The following is a 20,440-nucleotide window of genomic DNA, read 5'->3' as shown; positions in this document are numbered from 1 at the left end:
AATACTTTAACATCTAATATAAATATGAGGAAGAGGAAGTCCCCCTTGAAAATGTGTGTCTTAAGTGTAGCCTCGTACAGAAGATAAATGTGGACGGTAAAAAATTTACATACAAAGACAACAGAAGCTTTTGAAATGTGGTGCTCCAGAAAAATTATGAAGATTGTATGGGTAGATCAAATAATTTAAAGCTACTAAATCAAATTCAGGAGCAAACAGATTTTTTTTCAGTTTAGGGCCATTAGAGGCCATATTAAGTTAAGTCATTTCAAGTAGACTGTTGTAGCTTAAAAGTATTTCTTTCTTCCTTTCATCACTCGCCTTCTTTCCTCTTGTCCACATGCTGTTCTGCTTCCACTCCTCACGGAAACTGTTAAAGTTGTTTATCAGTGATGTTGCTTTGCGCACGTGTCCTCTTGATTCAATCTAATGTTCTTGAGGTCCTTCCTCGGTTCCTTGAACCATTTATTGCAGACTTCAGGTCTGTTGTTTGGTACATTAAAAATCTGCCTTATTAGTCAGTTTGCATCCACCCTGACCAGACATTCGCATAACTTACACTGTCGTTACCTTATTGATTATCAGCCACTTGTTATACCTGTACAACACTTCTCTTCTTCCCAGTCTATATTGTCCATCTGTTATCTTACAACCCACTATTTTCCAACGGATCTTGTGCTCAAACATTTTGGCTTCTCTCAACCAGCCTCTCCTGTATATTCAAAGGCATTCACTTGCATGTAGATATTTAATTTTGATCACAGTGTTTGGCTTCGCTTTCACTGAGCTTGCCTTTGTCTTGGATAGAACACGAACCCTACGAAAACGTCTTTGTGGCAAAAATTAATTAAAAGAAGGACTTGTTCACAGAACACATTGTAAGACATCAGAGAATCATCAGTTTAGTAATAGATGGGAAGTGTGGAGGGGACGGGGTAGGAACTGCACAGGGAGACCAAGCAAGCAGTTTCAAATGGAAGCATGATGCAATAGTTATGTGGAATGAAGAGGGTTGCATGACGTAGACTTATGTGGAGACCTACAGCAAACCAGTCTGCAAGCTAACAACAACAATGCAATGAGAGGGGAAAAAAATCACAACAAGTTTTGACATGAGAAGTTGAACCAGCCTCTTTTAAGTAAATAACCACTTACTTAACATGTTGATTGCTACATGTACAATAATGGATGTTCCACTGCTCAGTCAGGACAATACACAATTTAAAAAAATTGTCAAAATTGCAGATTATTTGATGTGTGTCCATTATAATCAGTATTTATGAGGAAAAAAGTTGAGGATATTTGCAGATGACATGTAAATTTTGCATGACATGATGCTGGCATCTGCTGCTGCTGTTGTTGCACATTAGTTGTCACACAACGAGAATTAGAAACAACAAACTTTCGTAGTCAATAGGTAAACCTTAAACAAAGCAAAGGAAGTGACCCCACAAACGATATAAAAATTTTTCAGTTGCAATGCGTTTGTGAATGACAGAAGGGGCAGATCCATTAGGTGCAGGTTTCACAGAATTTGACTACGTTATTTACTAGTATGAAAACTTCAGACCTACCACATCTTCAAGGAATCTTTGCATAACACTCCTGGCATCTGTTTCACACTTTTACATTTCTATTCTCTTTCTCTCGTGTAACCGTCAGGCAAAGGTGTTTTGTAATTTCTGAACTTGGACCAGGCAATTGTGGTAACCTCTGTTGGCCACTAGAGCATGTAATAAATCTTACTTAGTAGAAATTTCAATTAAATGTGTTACGATTTCTACCCTGAAGTTATATATTTGCACTGTTTTTCCATTTGGTTTCCTACACAGCCCTAGAGGTGTTCAATAAAAAGTTCAAGCAAACACAACAGCCAAACATATCTAAATTACTAAGCAACTATAGTAGAACCAAAATGACTTGCAAGTTGCCTAACTGACAGCTTCCAGGAGCAGCAAAAATTTCATTTTTAATATTTCATGTAATTACTTGCCAATTTTAAAAATATAAAATGTTGTCATAATCTACTCACAAACAGGTACAATTTTATGTTAAAAATTTAACACAAAAAGACAAGAATCACAATTAGAAACTGTGTTACTTGTCTCGAGGCAGCATAGCTGACAGTGCCCAAGTCCAGTATTTTAGAATGAAAGCACTTTGTGGCTCCCGACAAACTTCACACTGAATTCCAAACCTTTACGAAATATTCTGTGATACTTCCCACAAAATGCAAGAAGAAAAGTTCATCGCCTAACATTTTCACTGTTCGTGCTGTAAAACTTCAGTATCAGGCATGACATTTTAATTTATTACTTATTTAATACAACCTCTATTTGCAACACCCATTGTAGACAGTATCTACATACATTTCTTAATGTACCTGCAAAATTATACCTTCGTGCAACACAGAGATCAGGAGATATGATGTCATAAACATTGAGTTGTGCGAAAATCTAGCTTTTCTTGAAAGTGAAGTGCAGATTACTCAGACTATACTCATTCAGTGTTTGATAATGAGAGCAATTAGCGGCTTCCAACAAACTTTGAACATAGTGTCAGCCCTTTCCAACGCTTTCTCACTTACATGCTTGGATTCAAATATTTAACACTTTAACTCATTTGTAAAGTAATCAGACATTTGAAGCTGTTTTATACATAGGAATGTGATTCTTTAAGGGTTATTGGTACTGTCTTAAACAGAGTAGAGCTCGTAGCTGCCGGCAGGCTGGACTCACCTCCTGCCTCTTGCGCACATGGTGTGGCATGCCAGATCCCTTAGCTGCCACTGGTGGTGGTGGTGGTGGCACGACCGGAGGCGGCTGCCCAGTCTGCACAGGCTGCGCAAGGTCTTCCGGCTGTAATCTGTCCAAAGGCGCAGGCGATTTCCGGACAGGTGGCACTCGTGCCCCTGTCAATAGTTCTTCTGCAGGTAAGGGTGTTACAGCCTGTTCATCTCTGGCAATTGGCCTCAGCTGCTGATATTCCTGTAATGAGACAGGTTATATACACAATACTGTACAATCTATGCTGGCAGAAACAGAGAATGTTACACTATGAAATATTAATCGTGTAACTGCTATTAAATGCAATAAAAGCTTCATGGGTTTCCTGTAGCACAAGATCACACTTCTGGTGAACTCTCCACACATCACAATCTGTCTGCTTATATGGTTCAGTCACATTAATGTGACCACCGCCTATGTTAGACATCAAGTGCAATAACCACTCATAGATGGAAGGTGTCAGCATAGCAGTGGAGGTTACATAAAATGTGTTGGGGCGATTTGGAAAAAAGTGCAGTGGGACGAGTTTACCATACACCCCTGGTGACCAAACTCTCCAGATTTAAACCCCATCGAGACTCTGTGAGACCAATGTCATCGGGCTGTTTGTACCGTGGAGCCTCAACCGAGAAACCTAGCGTAGCTGGCCATGACATTCAAGTCAGCATAGCCCTACATCCTGGTCTGTAAATATCTTTCCTCGTCTGTAGGGACCTTTCAGAACCTCACTACCTCTTGCCCCGCACATTTTGCAGCAGTCCATGCTGTAAAAAGTGGTTATTCAAGATTTTGACAGAAGTTCCATTAATGTGACTAGACAGTCTATATGTATCACCAGTGGGTATTTAAATCTAGCTACGGCTGCTCCAAAACAGTTTAATAGTGAACATGAGCTTCTCCTTTTAATTTTGAAGAGATGTCTTATCATCTTATCTGCTAAGAGTTTCCAGGAAGCATTATTAAGGTGGCAAGTGAGATACACATGTTGACAGTTCTTTTTAATTGAGATACAGGTTTCATCCTCAGTAGAGCTAAGCAATCAGCTTGTGATGCTGTAAGACAGGAGAGGCAGCCTGCCTCATTCAGATCAGTGGCAGACACAAGTTGCCAGCTACATAAGCAATCATCCAGGCCACAGTTAACATTTAACCAAGCCTGAGCATAGCTTGGACCACAACTTGCAGTTAAAAACATCACGTCCAAGTATAGGTCAGGCCGCAGTTTTCTCGATGCGTGTGTCCTAAACTTATTGCCTGTAAGAACAGTGTAAGGAGGTCTTGCTACCTGTCCCTTGACTGGTGCTGCCTTCTGTTATCAATTTCTAGAATTATTTTGAGAGAAACATTAGTACATGTAACCGCTGCTTTCGTGAATGGCTAGGCCAATATGATTGTATCTGATATAATTTTGGGCATGTACTTGTTACATTTCACAGGTTGCTGAAATTCTATTACAAATATGCCATGTTTGTTAAGTGTCCAAGAAATTTTGGAAGCTCAGAAGGAAGAAATTTCTCAATGGCTCACCTCACGCTTTTTTTGGAAGGGTAATTATACTTATAAACCTTGAAGATTGGTTGTTTTTTTAGGATGTATCACTCTTGAAGATACATCAATAACATATATGCCAGTAACACTTCTGACGATGGCATAAATGTCCAGTTTCCAAGACCCGATATTCTTCTAAGCAGTTAGTCTCCAAAGTGTTAAATTGTTGTGGAGTGGCTGTTGCAAGATTTAAATGGCCACCGCCAACACATTACAAGGTGATGGACTGTGATAAACCGGCACTTCGCCAGAAGATGGAAACAGAAGTAACCTTTCTGAGTAGTAGTGCTCATACTGTGAACTTGTGCAACAACCGTGAAGATTTTATTGCACTGACACATTGTGAAAACCTTTGTAGATAGGTATTATATGATTAAACTAACTTCATTATGAGATGTGATCCCTACAGACTAGAATAAATTTTTGTAATCATTGTGCCATTAAATGTCTTCTTGAGGAACTTCCCACTATGCTTGAAACACATGCTGTGTCAGTTCATGCAGACTCCAGGCTGGAGGATTTCACAAAGGCATACACAGTTCCATCATGTCTTTTTTTTTTTGGGTCATCAGTCTACTGACTGGTTTGATGCGGCCTGTCACAAATTCCTTTCCTGTGCTAACCTCTTCATCTCAGAGTAGCACTTGCAACCGACATCCTCAATTATCAATTATTTGCTTGACGTATTCCAATCTCAGTCTTCCTCTACAGTTTTTGCCCTCTACAGCTCCCTCTAGTACCATGGAAGTCATTCCCTCATGTCTTAGCAGATGTCCTATCATCCTGCCCCTTCTCCTTATCAGTTTTCCACATATTCCTTTCCTCTCCGATTCTGCGTAGAACCTCCTCATTCCTTACCTTATCAGTCCACCTAATTTTCAACATTCGTCGATAGCACCACATCTCAAATGCTTCGACTCTCTTCTGTTCCAGTTTTCCCACAGTCCATGTTTCACTACCATACAATGCTGTACTCCAGACGTACATCCTCAGAAATTTCTTCCTCAAATTAAGGCCGGTATTTGATATTAGTAGACTTCTCTTGGCCAGAAATGCCTTTTTTGCCATAGCAAGTCTGCTTTTGATGCCCTCCTTGCTCCGTCCGTCATTGGTTATTTTACTGCCTAAGTAGCAGAATTCCTTAACTTCATTGACTTCGTGACCATCAATCCTGATGTTAAGTTTCTCGCTGTTCTCATTTCTACTACTTCTCATTACCTTCGTCTTTCTCCGATTTACTCTCAAACCATACTGTGTACTCATTAGACTGTTCATTCCGTTCAGCAGATCATTTAATTCTTCTTCACTTTCACTCAGGATAGCAATGTCATCAGTGAATCGTATCATTGATATCCTTTCACCTTGTATTTTAATTCCACTCCTGAACCTTTCTTTTATTTCCATCATTGCTTCCTCGATGTACAGATTGAAGAGTAGGGGCGAAAGGCTACAGCCTTGTCTTACACCCTTCTTAATACGAGCACTTCTTGATCGTACACTCTTATTATTCCCTCTTGGTTGTTGTACATATTGTATATGACCCGTCTCTCCCTATAGCTTACCCCTACTTTTTTCAGAATCTCGAACAGCTTGCACCATTTTATATTGTCGAACGCTTTTTCCAGGTCGACAAATCCTATGAAAGTGTCTTGATTTTTCTTTAGCCTTGCTTCCATTATTAGCCATAACGTCAGAATTGCCTCTCTCGTCCCTTTACTTTTCCTAAAGCCAAACTGATCGTCACCTAGCGCATTCTCAATTTTCTTTTCCATTCTTCTGTATATTATTCTTGTAAGCAGCTTTGATGCATGAGCTGTTAAGCTGATTGTGCGATAATTCTCGCACTTGTCAGCTCTTGCTGTCTTCAGAATTGCGTGGATGATGCTTTTCCGAAAGTCACATGGTATATGGCCAGACTCATATATTCTACACACCAACGTGAATAGTCGTTTTGTTGCCACTTCCCCCAATGATTTTAGAAATTCTGATGGAATGTTATCTATCCCCTCTGCCTTATTTGACCGTAAGTCCTCCAAAGCTCTTTTAAATTCCGATTCTAATACTGGATCCCCTACCTCTTCTAAATCGACTCCTGTTTCTTCTTCTATCACATCAGACAAATCTTCACCCTCATAGAGGCTTTCAATGTATTCTTTCCACCTATCTGCTCTCTCCTCTGCATTTAACAGTGGAATTCCCATTGCACTCTTAATGTTACCACCGTTGCTTTTAATGTCACTAAAGGTTGTTTTGACTTTCCTGTATGCTGAGTCTGTCCTTCCGACAATCATATCTTTTTCGATGTCTTCACATTTTTCCTGCAGCCATTTCATCTTAGCTTCCCTGCACTTCCTATTTATTTCATTCCTCAGCGACTTGTATTTCTGTATTCCTGATTTTCCCGGAACATGTTTGTACTTCCTCCTTTCATCAATCAACTGAAGTATTTCTTCTGTTACCCATGGTTTCTTCGCAGCTACCTTCTTTGTACCTATGTTTTCCTTCCCAACTTCTGTGATGGCCCTTTTCAGAGATGTCCATTCCTCTTCAACTGTACTGCCTACTGCGCTATTCCTTATTGCTGTATCTATAGCGTTAGAGAACTTCAAATGTATCTCGTCATTCCTTAGTACTTCCGTATCCCACTTCTTTGCGTATTGATTCTTCCTGACTAATGTCTTGAACTCCAGCCTACTCTTCATCACTACTATATTGTGATCTGAGTCTATATCAGCTCCTGGGTATGCTTTACAATCCAGTATCTGATTTCGGAATCTCTGTCTGACCATCACGTAATCTAATTGAAATCTTCCCGTATCTCCCGGCCTTTTCCAAGTATACCTCCTCCTCTTGTGATTCTTGAACAGGGTATTCGCTATTACTAGCTGAAACTTGTTACAGAACTCAATTAGTCTCTCTCCTCTTTCATTCCTCGTCCCAAGCCCATATTCTCCTGTAACCTTTTCTTCTACTCGTTCCCCTACAACTGCATTCCAGTCGCCCATGACTATTAGATTTTCGTCCCCCTTTACATACTGCATTACCCTTTCAATATCCTCATACACTTTCTCTATCTGTTCATCTTCAGCTTGTGACGTCGGCATGTATACCTGAACTATCGTTGACGGTGTTGGTCTGCTGTCGATTCTGATTAGAACAACCCGGTCACTGAACTGTTCACAGTAACACACCCTCTGCCCTACCTTCCTATTCATAATGAATCCTACACCTGTTATACCATTTTCTGCTGCTGTTGATATTACCCAATACTCATCTGACCAGAAATCCTTGTCTTCCTTCCACTTCACTTCACTGACCCCTACTATATCTTGATTGAGCCTTTGCATTTCCCTTTTCAGATTTTCTAGTTTCCCTACCACGTTCAAGCTTCTGACATTCCACGCCGACTCATAGAACGTTATCCTTTGTAGATTATTCAATCTTTTTCTCATGGTAACCTCCCCCTTGGCAGTCCCCTCTCGGAGATCCGAATGGGGGACTATTCCGGAATCTTTTGCCAATGGAGAGATCATCATGACACTTCTTCAGTTACAGGCCACATGTCCTGTGGATACATGTTACGTGTCTTTAATGCAGTGGTTTCCATTGCCTTCTGCATCCTCATGTCGTTGATCATTGCTGATTCTTCCGCCTTTAGGGGCAATTTCCCACCCCTAGGACAAGATTCCTCGACTTGCGCCATAGGGTGGTGGGGTTTCGGGTTCCGCTGGATACGTCAGGAGTCCACTACACGCAACAAGAGGCTACACGGGTAGCAGGGGTTGTGTGGTGTGGGCTGGGCGGTTTTTTAGGTTAGATGGCCTTGGGCAAGTACAGAAAGGGCAACAGCCTCAACGGGTGCGGGGCAAAGTCAGGACATGTGGGGACCAAGCAGCAATCGGTATTGTAATTGTAAACTGTCGAAGCTGCATTGGTAAAGTACCGGAACTTAAAGCGCTGATAGAAAGCACCGAAGCTGAAATCGTTATAGGTACAGAAAGCTGGCTGAAGCCAGAGATAAATTCTGCCAAAATTTTTACAAAGGTACAGACGGTGTTTAGAAAGGATAGATTGCATGCAACCGGTGGTGGAGTGTTCGCCGCTGTTAGTAGTAGTTTATCCTGTAGTGAAGTAGAAGTGGATAGTTCCTGTGAATTATTATGGGTGGAGGTTACACTCAACAACCAAGCTAGGTTAATAATTGGCTCCTTTTACCGACCTCCCGACTCAGCAGCATTAGTGGCAGAACAACTGAGAGAAAATTTGGAATACATTTCACATAAATTTTCTCAGCATGTTATAGTCTTAGGTGGAGATTTCAATTTACCAGATATAGACTTGGACACTCAGATGTTTAGGACAGGTGGTAGGGACAGAACATCGAGTGACATTATACTGAGTGCACTATCCGAAAATTACCTCGAGCAATTAAACAGAGAACCGACTCGTGGAGATAACATCTTGGACCTACTGATAACAAACAGACCCGAACTTTTCGACTCTGTATGTGCAGAACAGGGAATCAGTGATCATAAGGCCGTTGCAGCATCCCTGAATATGGAAGTTAATAGGAATATAAAGAAAGGGAGGAAGGTTTATCTGTTTAGCAAGAGTAATAGAAGGCAGATTTCAGACTACCTAACAGATCAAAACGAAAATTTCTGTTCCGACACTGACAATGTTGAGTGTTTATGGAAAAAGTTCAAGGCAATCGTAAAATGCATTTTAAACAGGCACGTGCCGAGTAAAACTGTGAGGGATGGGAAAAACCCACTGTGGTACAACAACAAAGTTAGGAAACTACTGCAAAAGCAAAGAGCTTCACTCCAAGTTTAAACGCAGCCAAAACCTCTCAGACAAACAGAAGCTAAACGATGTCAAAGTTAGCGTAAGGAGGGCTATGTGTGAAGCGTTCTGTGAATTCTAAAGTAAAATTCTATGTACCGACTTGACAAAAAATCCTAGGAAGTTCTGGTCTTATGTTAAATCAGTAAGTGGCTCGAAACAGCATATCCAGACACTCCGGGATGATGATGGCATTGAAACAGAGGATTACACACGTAAAGCTGAAATACTAAACACCTTTTTCCAAAGCTGTTTCACAGAGGAAGACCGCTCTGCAGTTCCTTCTCTAAATCCTCGCACAAACGAAAAAATGGCTGACATCGAAATAAGTGTCCAAGGAATAGAAAAGCAACTGGAATCACTGAACAGAGGAAAGTCCACTGGAGCTGACGGGATACCAGTTCGATTCTACACAGAGTATGCGATAGAACTTGCCCCCCTTCTAACAGCCATGTACCGCAAGTCTCTAGAGGAATGGAAGGTTCCAAACGATTGGAAAAGAGCACAGGTAGTCCCAGTCTTCAAGAAGGGTCGTGGAGCAGATGCGCAAAACTATAGACCTATATCTCTGATGTCGATCTGTTGTAGAATTTTAGAACATGTTTTTTGCTTGAGTATCATGTCGTTTTTGGAAACCCAGAATCTACTACGTAGGAATCAACATGGATTCCGGAAACAGCGATGGTGTGAGACCCAACTCGCTTTATTTGTTCATGAGACCCAGAAAATATTAGATACAGGCTCCCAGGTAGATGCTATTTTTCTTGACTTCCGGAAGGCGTTCGATACAGTTCCGCACTGTCGCCTGATAAACAAAGTAAGAGCCTACGTAATATCAGACCAGCTGTATGGCTGGATTGAAGAGTTTTTAGCAAACAGAACACAGCATGTTGTTATCAATGGAGAGACGTCTACAGACGTTAAAGTAACCTCTGGCGTGCCACAGGGGAGTGTTATGGGACCACTGCTTTTCACAATGTATATAAATGACCTAGTAGATAGTGTCGGAAGTTCCATGCGGCTTTTCGCGGATGATGCTGTAATATACAGAGAAGTTGCAGCATTAGAAAATTGTAGCGAAATGCAGGAAGATCTGCAGAGGATAAGCACTTGGTGCAGGGAGTGGCAACTGACCCTTAACATAGACAAATGTAATGTATTGCAAATACATAGAAAGAAGGATCCTTTATTGTATGATTATATGATAGCGGAACAAACACTGGTAGCAGTTACTTCTGTAAAATATCTGGGAGTATGCGTGCGGAACGATTTGAAGTGGAATGATCATATAAAATTAATTGTTGGTAAGGCGGGTACCAGGTTGAGATTCATTGGGAGAGTCCTTAGAAAATGTAGTCCATCAACAAATGAGGTGGCTTACAAAACACTCGTTCGACCTATACTTGAGTATTGCTCAACAGTGTGGGATCCGTACCAGATCAGGTTGACGGAGGAGATAGAGAAGATCCAAAGAAGAGCGGCGCATTTCGTCACAGGGTTATTTGGTAACCGTGATAGCGTTACGGAGATGTTTAACAAACTCAAGTGGCAGACTCTGCAAGAGAGGCACTCTGCATTGCGGTGTAGCTTGCTCGCCAGGTTTCGAGAGGGTGCGTTTCTGGATGAGGTATCGAATATATTGCTTCCCCCTACTTATACCTCCCGAGGAGATCACGAATGTACAATTAGAGAGATTAGAGCGCGCACAGAGGCTTTCAGACAGTCGTTCTTCCTGCGAACCATACGCGACTGGAACAGGAAAGGTAGGTAATGACAGTGGCACGTAAAGTGCCCTCCGCCACACACCGTTGGGTGGCTTGCGGAGTATAAATGTAGATGTAGATGTAGAAGAGAGTGCCCTGAACCTCTATCCACTCCTCCGCCCTCTTTGACAAGGCCGTTGGCAGAATGAGGCTGACTTCTCATGCCGGAAGTCTTCGGCCGCCAATGCTGATTATTTATCAAAATTTAGGCAGTGGCAGGGATCGAACCTGGGACCAAAGACGTTTTGATTATGAATCAAAGACGCTACCCCTAGACCACGGGGTCTATATCATGCTCTACAAGTGACAAATAAGGTGACCAGGTAGGCCTGTCAAGGATCTTTAGATCTATATCCACATCAACATCTACATCTATATCTGCATACATACCCTGCAAGCGATTGTAAAATGCAAGGTGGAGGGTATTCTGTCCCTCTGCTAGCCATTTCCTTTCCTGCTCCACTCACAAATAGAGTGTTGGAAAAACTGACTGTCTATATGCCCTCTTAGGGCACCATAATTTCTTGTAACTTATTTTCATGGGCCTTATGCTAAATGTATGTTGGTGGCAGTAGAATCATACTGGGGTCAGTTTCAAATGCTGGTTCTCTAAACTTTCTTAATAGCGTACTTCAAAAAGAAAATTGCTTTCCCCCCAGGGATCCTCATTTGAGTTCCTGAAGGATCTCCGTAATATTTATGTGCTGGTCAAACCTAACAGCAACAAATCTAGCAGCCCACCTCTGCATTGGTGGGGATGCCAGAGACTCAAGCAGTACTCAAGAATGGGCTGTACTTGCATCCTATGAATGATGGAGCACACTTTTCTAAAATCCTCCCAATAAACTGGAGTCGACGATTCACCTTACCTGCTCATTTCATTTCATACCACTCTGCAGCATTACGCCTAGATATCTAATCGATGCAACTGTCTAGTGACACACTGCTAATGCTGTTCTCTAACATTACAGGTTTGTTTTTCCTACTCATCTGCATTAACTTACAATTTTCTATATTTAGAGCTAGCTGTCATTCATCACACCAACTAGAATTTTTTTCCAAGTCATCTTGTATCACCCTACAGTCACTCAACAATGACACCTTCCCACAAACCACGGAATCATCAGTGAACAGCCACAGATTGCTCCTCACTCTGTTCATCAGATCATTTATGTATAAAGAAAATAGTGGTCCAATTACACTTCCCTGAGCACTTCTGATGATACCTTTGTCTCTGAGAAACACTCGCTGTCGAGGACAACATACTGAGATCTGTTACTTAATAAGTCTTCAAATATGGGAACCTATTCCATATGCTCGTACCTTCGTACACAGTCTCAGGTGTGGCACTCTGTCAAATGCTTTTCAGAAATATAGGCCTACGTAATCTACCTGTTGCCCTTCATCCGTAGTTCACAAGATACCATGTGAGAAAAGGGCAAACTTAGTCTAGCATGAGTGATGCTTTCTAAACCTGTTCTGATTCGTGGACAAAAGATTTTTCATCTCGAGGAAATTTGTTATATTCAGATCGACAATGTGTTCAAGAACTCTGCAGCAAACCAATGTTAAGGATATTCCTCTGTAATTTTGCAGGTCCATTCTTTTACCCCTCTTACATACAGGAGTCACCTGAACTTGTTTCCAGACACTTGGGACTTTACATCGGCTGAGATATTCACAATAAATGCAAGTTAAGTAAGGCGTTAATGTTGCAGAATATTCTTTGTAACACTGGATAGGGATTCCATCCAGACCTTAAGGTGTTTGTGACGTAAACTGCAAAGTGGGGTCTTGCATTATCTTTCTAGAATATGCTATTTGATACCCCAAACATGAAGGAATGACAACAGGGTCTGTCATTCCCACTGCATATTGACAAGCATCCATACTCCCTTAAACAATGACCACATCAGCCTATCTTCATAACAATAGCTCCCCACATCACAACTCCAGAAGCTGCAGTGGCACACGTCTTGAGAATCTCTGCATCCTGTGACCTTCAGCAAGGTCACCTACAGATGTGGGATCAGTCCGGCTTCTGCACACACAAACTAGATTCACTGCCGACCACTACAAAATGACACTCAATATCCCAGTGGACTCTGGCTCTACACCACATATGTCTCTGCTGGCAGAGGTATTGTGTCTGAGACAAACGACACGTGGCAATTCTCCGTCTCAATTTGGCTACCAGTATTCTGTTCCCAACAGTTCATTGTGACACACTGCCCGTAACAACTACCCAGATTTCAGCTGCCACCATAGCCCATCAAAAAATCCTACGATCTTCTCCCAGTGTAGCTCTTCTGGAAGGACATGTGCCTACTCTCCTTGCCACACTGTTGTCCCGAGTCCACTCATTCTGCAGTCGTTACACTCCAACCAACTGTCTTTGTGATCTGTCGGTACGGTGCTCCCACATCCCTCATGTCTTTCTCAGAGTCCCAAAGATAGAGATAAGCTGCATGTGCACAAGCACTGTGCATGCTGTGTTGTCATGTCTACCTGAAGAGTTCCAGTAATGTTAAGAAACATTCAGTATCCACCACTCTTCAACTACAGGAATAGCTTTTTCCTGTACTGAAAAATCAGCTCATATAACGACAAAATTTTAATCACCATACAACTTTCCACAGATACGGAAATACTGCAATGTCACATTGGTGGCATTCAGTCAAAGTGTCACTTACATTCCACTTTCCATTTTTGTCAATATAGTATGTAAAAGTAATTACTGACGCACTAATTTTATTAACACACTGGAGCTGAAGACGTGCACAGTGTAGTCAATGTACGGATACTGGGCATATTTACTATACGTTACATTTTTTAATATCAATTTGCTAATGTTCTTATCCATTAGAAATTGTGTCAGTTTGAACTTACCTCTTTCATCTTTAGAAATGGATACATGTGATTCACAAGTAAGGTACACATGAACTTTTTGATGTAATTCAAAGCATACTATTTTATACAATCTCTTGTTTTTTCCTTGGATGCAAACATTCCCATCATTCACAATGGAGGGTTGTTTATGGAATTGGAAGCACCTGTCATACACCGTTGAACACTTCACTTAGGGATAATGTGTTTTACAGTGAAGCAGATTTTTGTTGCTTTTACACTTTAGAAAATGTTAATGAACAATGGAAACTGCGGGAGAGAATAACAACATGAAATGGACAGAAATGGGGAGTGGAGGCAGCTGTCTTTGGGTGCCCACCTAACCCCTTCCTTGCTCCTACTCCAGCAATAAACACATGCAATCTATGCCACCAAGACACAAGTCTTTTCCCCTTCTCTACTTCTTTCCTCCCCCCACCCCCTCCCAACAGTCTTCTGACTCTGCATCTAGCAATCTAGCAGCTCATCCTGTTCCCAACACATCCTGCACACTCCCACATCATCTTCCCCACACCCACCCTGCTCCCCCTTCCCCTCCTGGCCCCTGCTACCTCCTCACCCTCACCACCCACCACAGTAGATTGCTGCTCACATCAGACAGCCGTAGTCACAGTCGTGTGCCAGCACCCGGAGATAGTGGCCTTGTGAGTGTGATTTGTGAACGTGACACTGTGTGTGTGTGTGTGTGTGTGTGTGTGTGGGGGGGGGGGGGGGGGGGGGGCGGGAGGGGGTTCTATTTTGGAAGGACATTTTGTCCAAAAGCTTAAATATTTAGCAATCTTTTTCATTGTGCCTGTCTGCACCTTTTCTCCTCTATATGTCGAGTAATGATCTACCCTTTTCACACTAATATAACTAAATTTTTAGTCAGTGCTTTATAGCACACGACAGTAACATTAGAAAGTAAATACGCTTTTCATTCTGCAAATATATCTGCAGAACATCAGCAAAGTACTGCCTGTTTAATACTAAAAAAGTCATTGAGGGACAAAATTTTTTGAAGCACTCAGGAACACAAAGATCTTTGTGACACGGTCTTCAGTGTTGTCTGAAGTCTTTTTCTTACTGCCTTTGCCACAGTCTTCTCTCATTCCCAACACACTTACTGCTTCTAGTTGGGTTTGTCTTCTTTCTGCCGGTGGCAGTTTCCCAAGAAAATGACATGCTGCGATTCTATCTGCACTTGCACCTTCAGATGCTTGACTTGCATCTTTAACTTGCTAAACTTCTTTTTCACCAACTGCTTTACTAATTATCAAATAAAAACTGCTAATTGTCTTTGGAAAACTAGTCATTTTTACCTGAGAGAGCATCCAGTACCGGGTCATTAGTCAATAGGCCTTCAATTTCCCAGTTTGGTAAGTTATGTCTACAAGCCATTTTACCTGAATTTCACTACCTACATGATTTCATGCAATTTTCAACACAGAAATAATGATACACAGCACAGAACATAAGCTCCAACAACACTTTTAGTAAGCACACAAGTCAAATAATACTGAATACGAATAACGGAATTCTGCTGCCCCCTAAGAATGAATAGCAGTAGTAGTAGAGGGGTTTTTGGGCACACGACAGCAAGGTCTTCAGCACCCGTTCAGTAACATAGGGAGACGGGTGTCAAGAAAAATCCCAGAACAGGAATATAAAACGGAACATAAAATACGGGTAACAATCATTGAAAAATATGTGCTCATCCGCACCGAAGCGTGGGATGGGTGTCAACAGTAAAACATGGACAACACAGGAAGAAAATGATAGAGGGAGCTAAAACAATGTAGCAGATGGAAGTGGCTGGCTGACCACAAGGAAAAAAGGGGAGGAGTCAGCCACTCTGCAATACACTAAAACCTCCAGCCTAAAAGTTTAGGCCAGAGTCCAGACACGTCACAAAACTTAAAAACCCTAGACACACACGTCTCATCATTAGCTAAAACAGAAGGCAGATCCCCATCAACTTGTGCTTCTGCCCGTGCATCACAGTATAAAATGCAGTCTTTTAAAATGTGCCGGACAGAGATGTGCACACCACAAGCATCACAAAATGGAGGATCCTCCCGCCGTAATAAAAAGCTATGTGTGAGAGGACAGTACCCAATCCGAAGACGTGTGAGGGCCACCTCTTCCCGCCTGAGCAACCGGCAGGAGGAACGCCACGGCTGAATGGTTGACTTTACCAAGCGCAGTTTATTGGCCGTCACCGCCAGCCATTCGTCCTCCCACAACTCCTTGCACTTCCTGTGGAGTGCAGCAATGACCGACTGCAAGGGGATAGGACACTGGACCACATCCTGCTCTCTGCAGGCCCCCTTGGCAGCCCGATTGGCCTGTTCATTGCCCCATATGCCGACATGACCAGGCACCCAGCAGAAGGATACCTCTTTACCCCGCTATTGGAGCAAGTACAGTTGGTCATATATCAGCTGGACCATCTCCTCAGTTGGGTATAGGTTCTGCAGTGATTGTAAGGCACTAAGAGAATCGGAGCAGAGAAGAAATCGATCGCCCCGAACACGATGCATCAGCTCCAGTGCCTTCAGGATCGCGTGGAGCTCCACTGCGAAAATGGTATATTCAGCAGGGAGGCGAATCCGGGTAACATGATCAGGGAACACCACAGAACAGCCAAGGAAATTCTCCTGTTTGGAGCCATCAGTGTAAATGACAGTGAAACCGTGATGCACATCTAAAATGTTAAAAAACAGTGACTGGAATGTAAAATCTGGCGTGCCATCTTTCTTAAAACGAGTCAAATCTAAAATAAGTTTGGGTCTCCGGAGGAGCCAAGGTGGAGATCTGCTCCAACCGCGAAGTAAAACACGAAGACCAGCCATAGACATCGCAGCGAGGCAATCCTGTGCGCAAATCCCATAGGGCTGCGTCGCACGTTGCCGGTTATGAAATAACCGTGCCAGAGGAGGCTGAGCAACGGTATGGTATGCAGGTGTGTGTGGTGTGGACAAAGTTTTATATGCCTGGCGTACCGTAAGTAGCCGTAGCCGTAGCCGTAGCCGTAGCCGTCGCCGTCGCCGCATATGAAGTGGCGGTTCACCTGCCTCTGCACAGAGGCTTGGTATGGGGCTAGTTCGGAATGCCCCAGTGGCCAACCGAAGCCCTTCATGATGGACAACGTCCAAAATCTTTAAGTAAGAAGGCCTCGCAGACCCATACACCATGCACCCATAATCGAGCCGAGATCGCACAAACGCCCTGTAAAACTGGAGCAGACAAGTCCTGTCAGCTCCCCATGTACTGTGGCTAAGACATTTTAAAATACTTAAAGCCTGAAGCGACCGCCATTTCAGGTCTTTAAGATGAGGTAACCACGTGAGCCTCAAGTCAAAAATGAGCCCCAGAAATCTCACCGTGTCTTTAAAAGTAAGAATAGTGTCCCTCAACCGCAGCTGAGGAAAGGTTAAAATCGAACGAGAACAGTTAAAAAGAACACATACAGACTTCTCAGTGGAAAACTTAAAACCACTCTTCTGCGCCCAGTCATCCAAACGCCTAATCGTAAGTTGCAACTGATGAGTTGTCATTGCAAGGCTTGAAGAAGAGCAGAACAAAGAGAAATCATCCACAAACAAAGAACACTGGACAGGACTTTTCACTATGGACGTAATGCTATTAATAGCGATGGCAAAGAGAGAGACACTTAAAACACTACCCTGAGGGACACCATTCTCCTGCTCAAAGCGATCAGACAGGACGTCACCAATTCGGTATCTAAAATATCGTGGCGAGAGGAAAGACTGAATAAAAAGAGGAAGACAACCATGAAAACCCCATTCGTGAAGCTGCTCCAGGATGAGACGCCTCCAAGTGGTATCGTAGGCCTTCTCGATGTCGAAAAATACACCTAGAAGGTGATGACGGCGGAGGAAAGCTTGTTGTATAGCCGCCTCCAGGAGGGCAAGGTTATCGAAGGTGGAACGAAACCTCCTGAACCCACACTGAAAGCGACTAAGGAGTTGCCGGGATTCTAACATCCAGACAAGGCGGCGGTAGTGCAATTATGAAAAACCTAACAACTACTCTCATAACACATAAACATACAACACACATATAAATGGCAACTAATTAAGCTGTTGAGCTGAGTTGCTGTCTCTGTTTTGTGGACAATATTTCGTTGCCCAATCCAGTTACCTTCTTGAGGTGCTGTGAATTCTGCTGTTATGTGTACTAGCTGCCTGGTCTCCAACCATACTGAACTACTGTTGGTCTCTAACCACGCTTTTACAGTGGATTGTGAATTTGATTTCCACTGCCCACTATGTCCTTTGATGCTCCTTCATATTTCAAAGCCCACACTGACATTCTGTGAGGTTTCAGTTTAAACAAGGCTCACAGTCTGGCATTCAATGTATTAAGATCTCACTGGCCATCATATCCATCAGAGCTGGGAAGCACTTAAAGAATGTGCATTCATGGAATATTAGTGTGGACCTTGTAAAACAAAGGGCCATCCAAGAGCATAGCAGGTGAGTGGGCGTCGAAGTTGAACTCTGCTATTAGTAGCATCGTGAGCCCAACAATTGTTCACAGTCTGGTTTGAGTTTAGGTAGTAAATAGATATAACAGCAGGACTCACAGTACCATAAGAAGGTGATTTAATTAGGCAATGAAACATTGTGAATATCAACCACACAGGGAGAACAGGTCATCAATATCCATTATTGCAGCAAAAGGCTTCCTGTTCACATAAGTTTGTCAAAATTTGAAATTTCTAGCAATTTCTGTCATTGTGCTTGGGTTATTACTTTGACATTTATTTATTTTTTCCTTACCTTCTTATCAGTTAAAACTGTCTTCTTGTCATGTATTCCTGCTGCAATGGAGGATTGTGTTGCAACATCATCAAACTGCAAGATGTTTGGATCATAGAGATTCAGTTCACTTAACTCTTCTGCAGTTGCGAGCGGTGGAGCTGGTGTAGAAATCTCTGTTGAAAAAAATTATTCAATAATACAGCAAAGGCTAAATCATTAAGGTTTTTATTTGAATCAAATATTAATTAACAAATACACTTGCATCTTATTGAATCAGCGTGTATATTGACCAAGTTGTGACAGAAACCAAAGAAAAAATTGGAAAGAGAAGTTCAAGGAGAAGAAACTAAAACCTCGAGGTTGTCAATGACATTTCAATTCTGCCAGAGATGGCAAATGGTATGGAAAAGCAAGTGAATGTAATGGATAGGATCTTGAAAAAGAGATTATAAAATGAACACCAACAAAGGCGAAACAAGGACAATAGAGTGTAGTCGAGTTAAATCAGATGATGTTAAAGGAATTATATTTGGAAATGAGACACTAAAAGGAAGAGGAATTTCATTCTTTGGACAGCAAAACAAGTGACAACAACTGAAGTAGGAGGACATAAAATGCAGACTGGCATTGGCAAGAAAATTATTTTTAATAAAAGGGAAATTTATTAACATCAAATAAAAATGTAAGTGTTTAGAAGTATTTTCTGAAGCTATTTGTCTGGAGTGTAGCCTTGTATGGAAACGAAATGTGAATGATAAGCAGTTCAGACAAGAAGAGAGCAGAAGGTTTTAAAATGTGATGCTACAGAAGAATGCTGAAGGTCAGGTGGATAGACTGGAGAACTTATGAGGAGGTACTGAGTCAAACTGGAGAAAAAAGAAATTTATGGCACAGCTTGGCTAAAAGAAGGGATTGGTTGATAGGGCACACCCTGAGGTGTCAAAGGAATCATCATTTTGGTAGTAGGAGAGAGAGTCTGGAGTACATAATTTTAGAGGGAGTCAAACACTTGACTGTGGTAAGCAGGTTCAAATGGGTGTTCGGTGCAGCAGTTACGCATAAATGAAGAGGCTTGCACAGGGTAGGCTAGTGTGGAGAGCTGCATCAGATCAGTCTTTGGACTAAAGACCACAACAATACAACAATAAATAATCAATCATAAATAATCAGTTACAACAACAGGATTCCTTATTCTGCTAAGCAATCTTGCTTCATTCTTGTAATTAATAGCTTCACAGCACAACCTTCTTACTTTATTCTCAACTGATCTCTCAAACACTGACCTCACTGCCTGAGCAGAACCCGATAGGCTCTACAAATGCTGACAAGAATACCCAACCATTGGTTTGCTTAGTAGGCTTTGGAGTGATTGTGAACTTCTTAGACCTTCTGGAATAATGTAAATGTTAATTTAGGACAAGTGTCAGATGGGTTTTGCTCACTCTGAGATAGAACAGGTAAAGAAGGAAGGTGCAAGAATCATACAAGACAAAAGCATTTTCTACAACAAGAGCCAGTAACTAACACCCAAAAGTATAAACACTGAGACCACAAAAACGTTCATGAAAAACTATGTTCAGAGTCCAACTCTGTGCAAGTGCAAAACTTGCACAATAGGGAAGAAAAGTAGGAAATGATTAGAAGCCTTTAAAATGGAGACTGTGGAAGATTAGGTGGATCGATCAAGAGGGTAAAGAGGGCACTCTGCGACAAATCAATGAGGAAAATTGCCTAAAGAAGAATAAAACAGACAGAAAGATCGGTCACACATTAAGAAGTGAGTTATTGGTAAAAATTTCAGTGGGGGGTACAGGAGGAAGGAA

At 42.0% G+C, this 20,440-nt stretch overlaps 1 protein-coding gene across 2 annotated transcripts in view; it reads right to left on the bottom strand.

Moving 5' to 3' along the window:
• LOC124717002 (atypical kinase COQ8B, mitochondrial) overlaps window positions 1-20,440 on the bottom strand; it is a 137,208-nt gene that overhangs the window by 76,166 nt on the left and 40,602 nt on the right. Inside the window, exons 3-4 of one of the 2 annotated variants that reach the window (XM_047243629.1) lie at window positions 18,636-18,793; window positions 2,739-2,987 (exon numbers count right to left, since the gene is read on the bottom strand). In XM_047243629.1, coding sequence (XP_047099585.1) covers window positions 2,739-2,987; window positions 18,636-18,793 — 407 coding nt within the window. The remainder of the gene's footprint in view (window positions 1-2,738; window positions 2,988-18,635; window positions 18,794-20,440) is intronic. The other variant, XM_047243630.1, reaches the window with a different exon arrangement.

The sequence above is a fragment of the Schistocerca piceifrons genome, chromosome 9, assembly GCF_021461385.2.
Source record: "Schistocerca piceifrons isolate TAMUIC-IGC-003096 chromosome 9, iqSchPice1.1, whole genome shotgun sequence".
In the NCBI taxonomy this organism is placed as follows: Eukaryota; Metazoa; Arthropoda; class Insecta; order Orthoptera; family Acrididae; genus Schistocerca; species Schistocerca piceifrons.
Note: the sequence above shows the minus strand (reverse complement) of the source record. Positions and strands in the feature narration are given on the sequence as shown.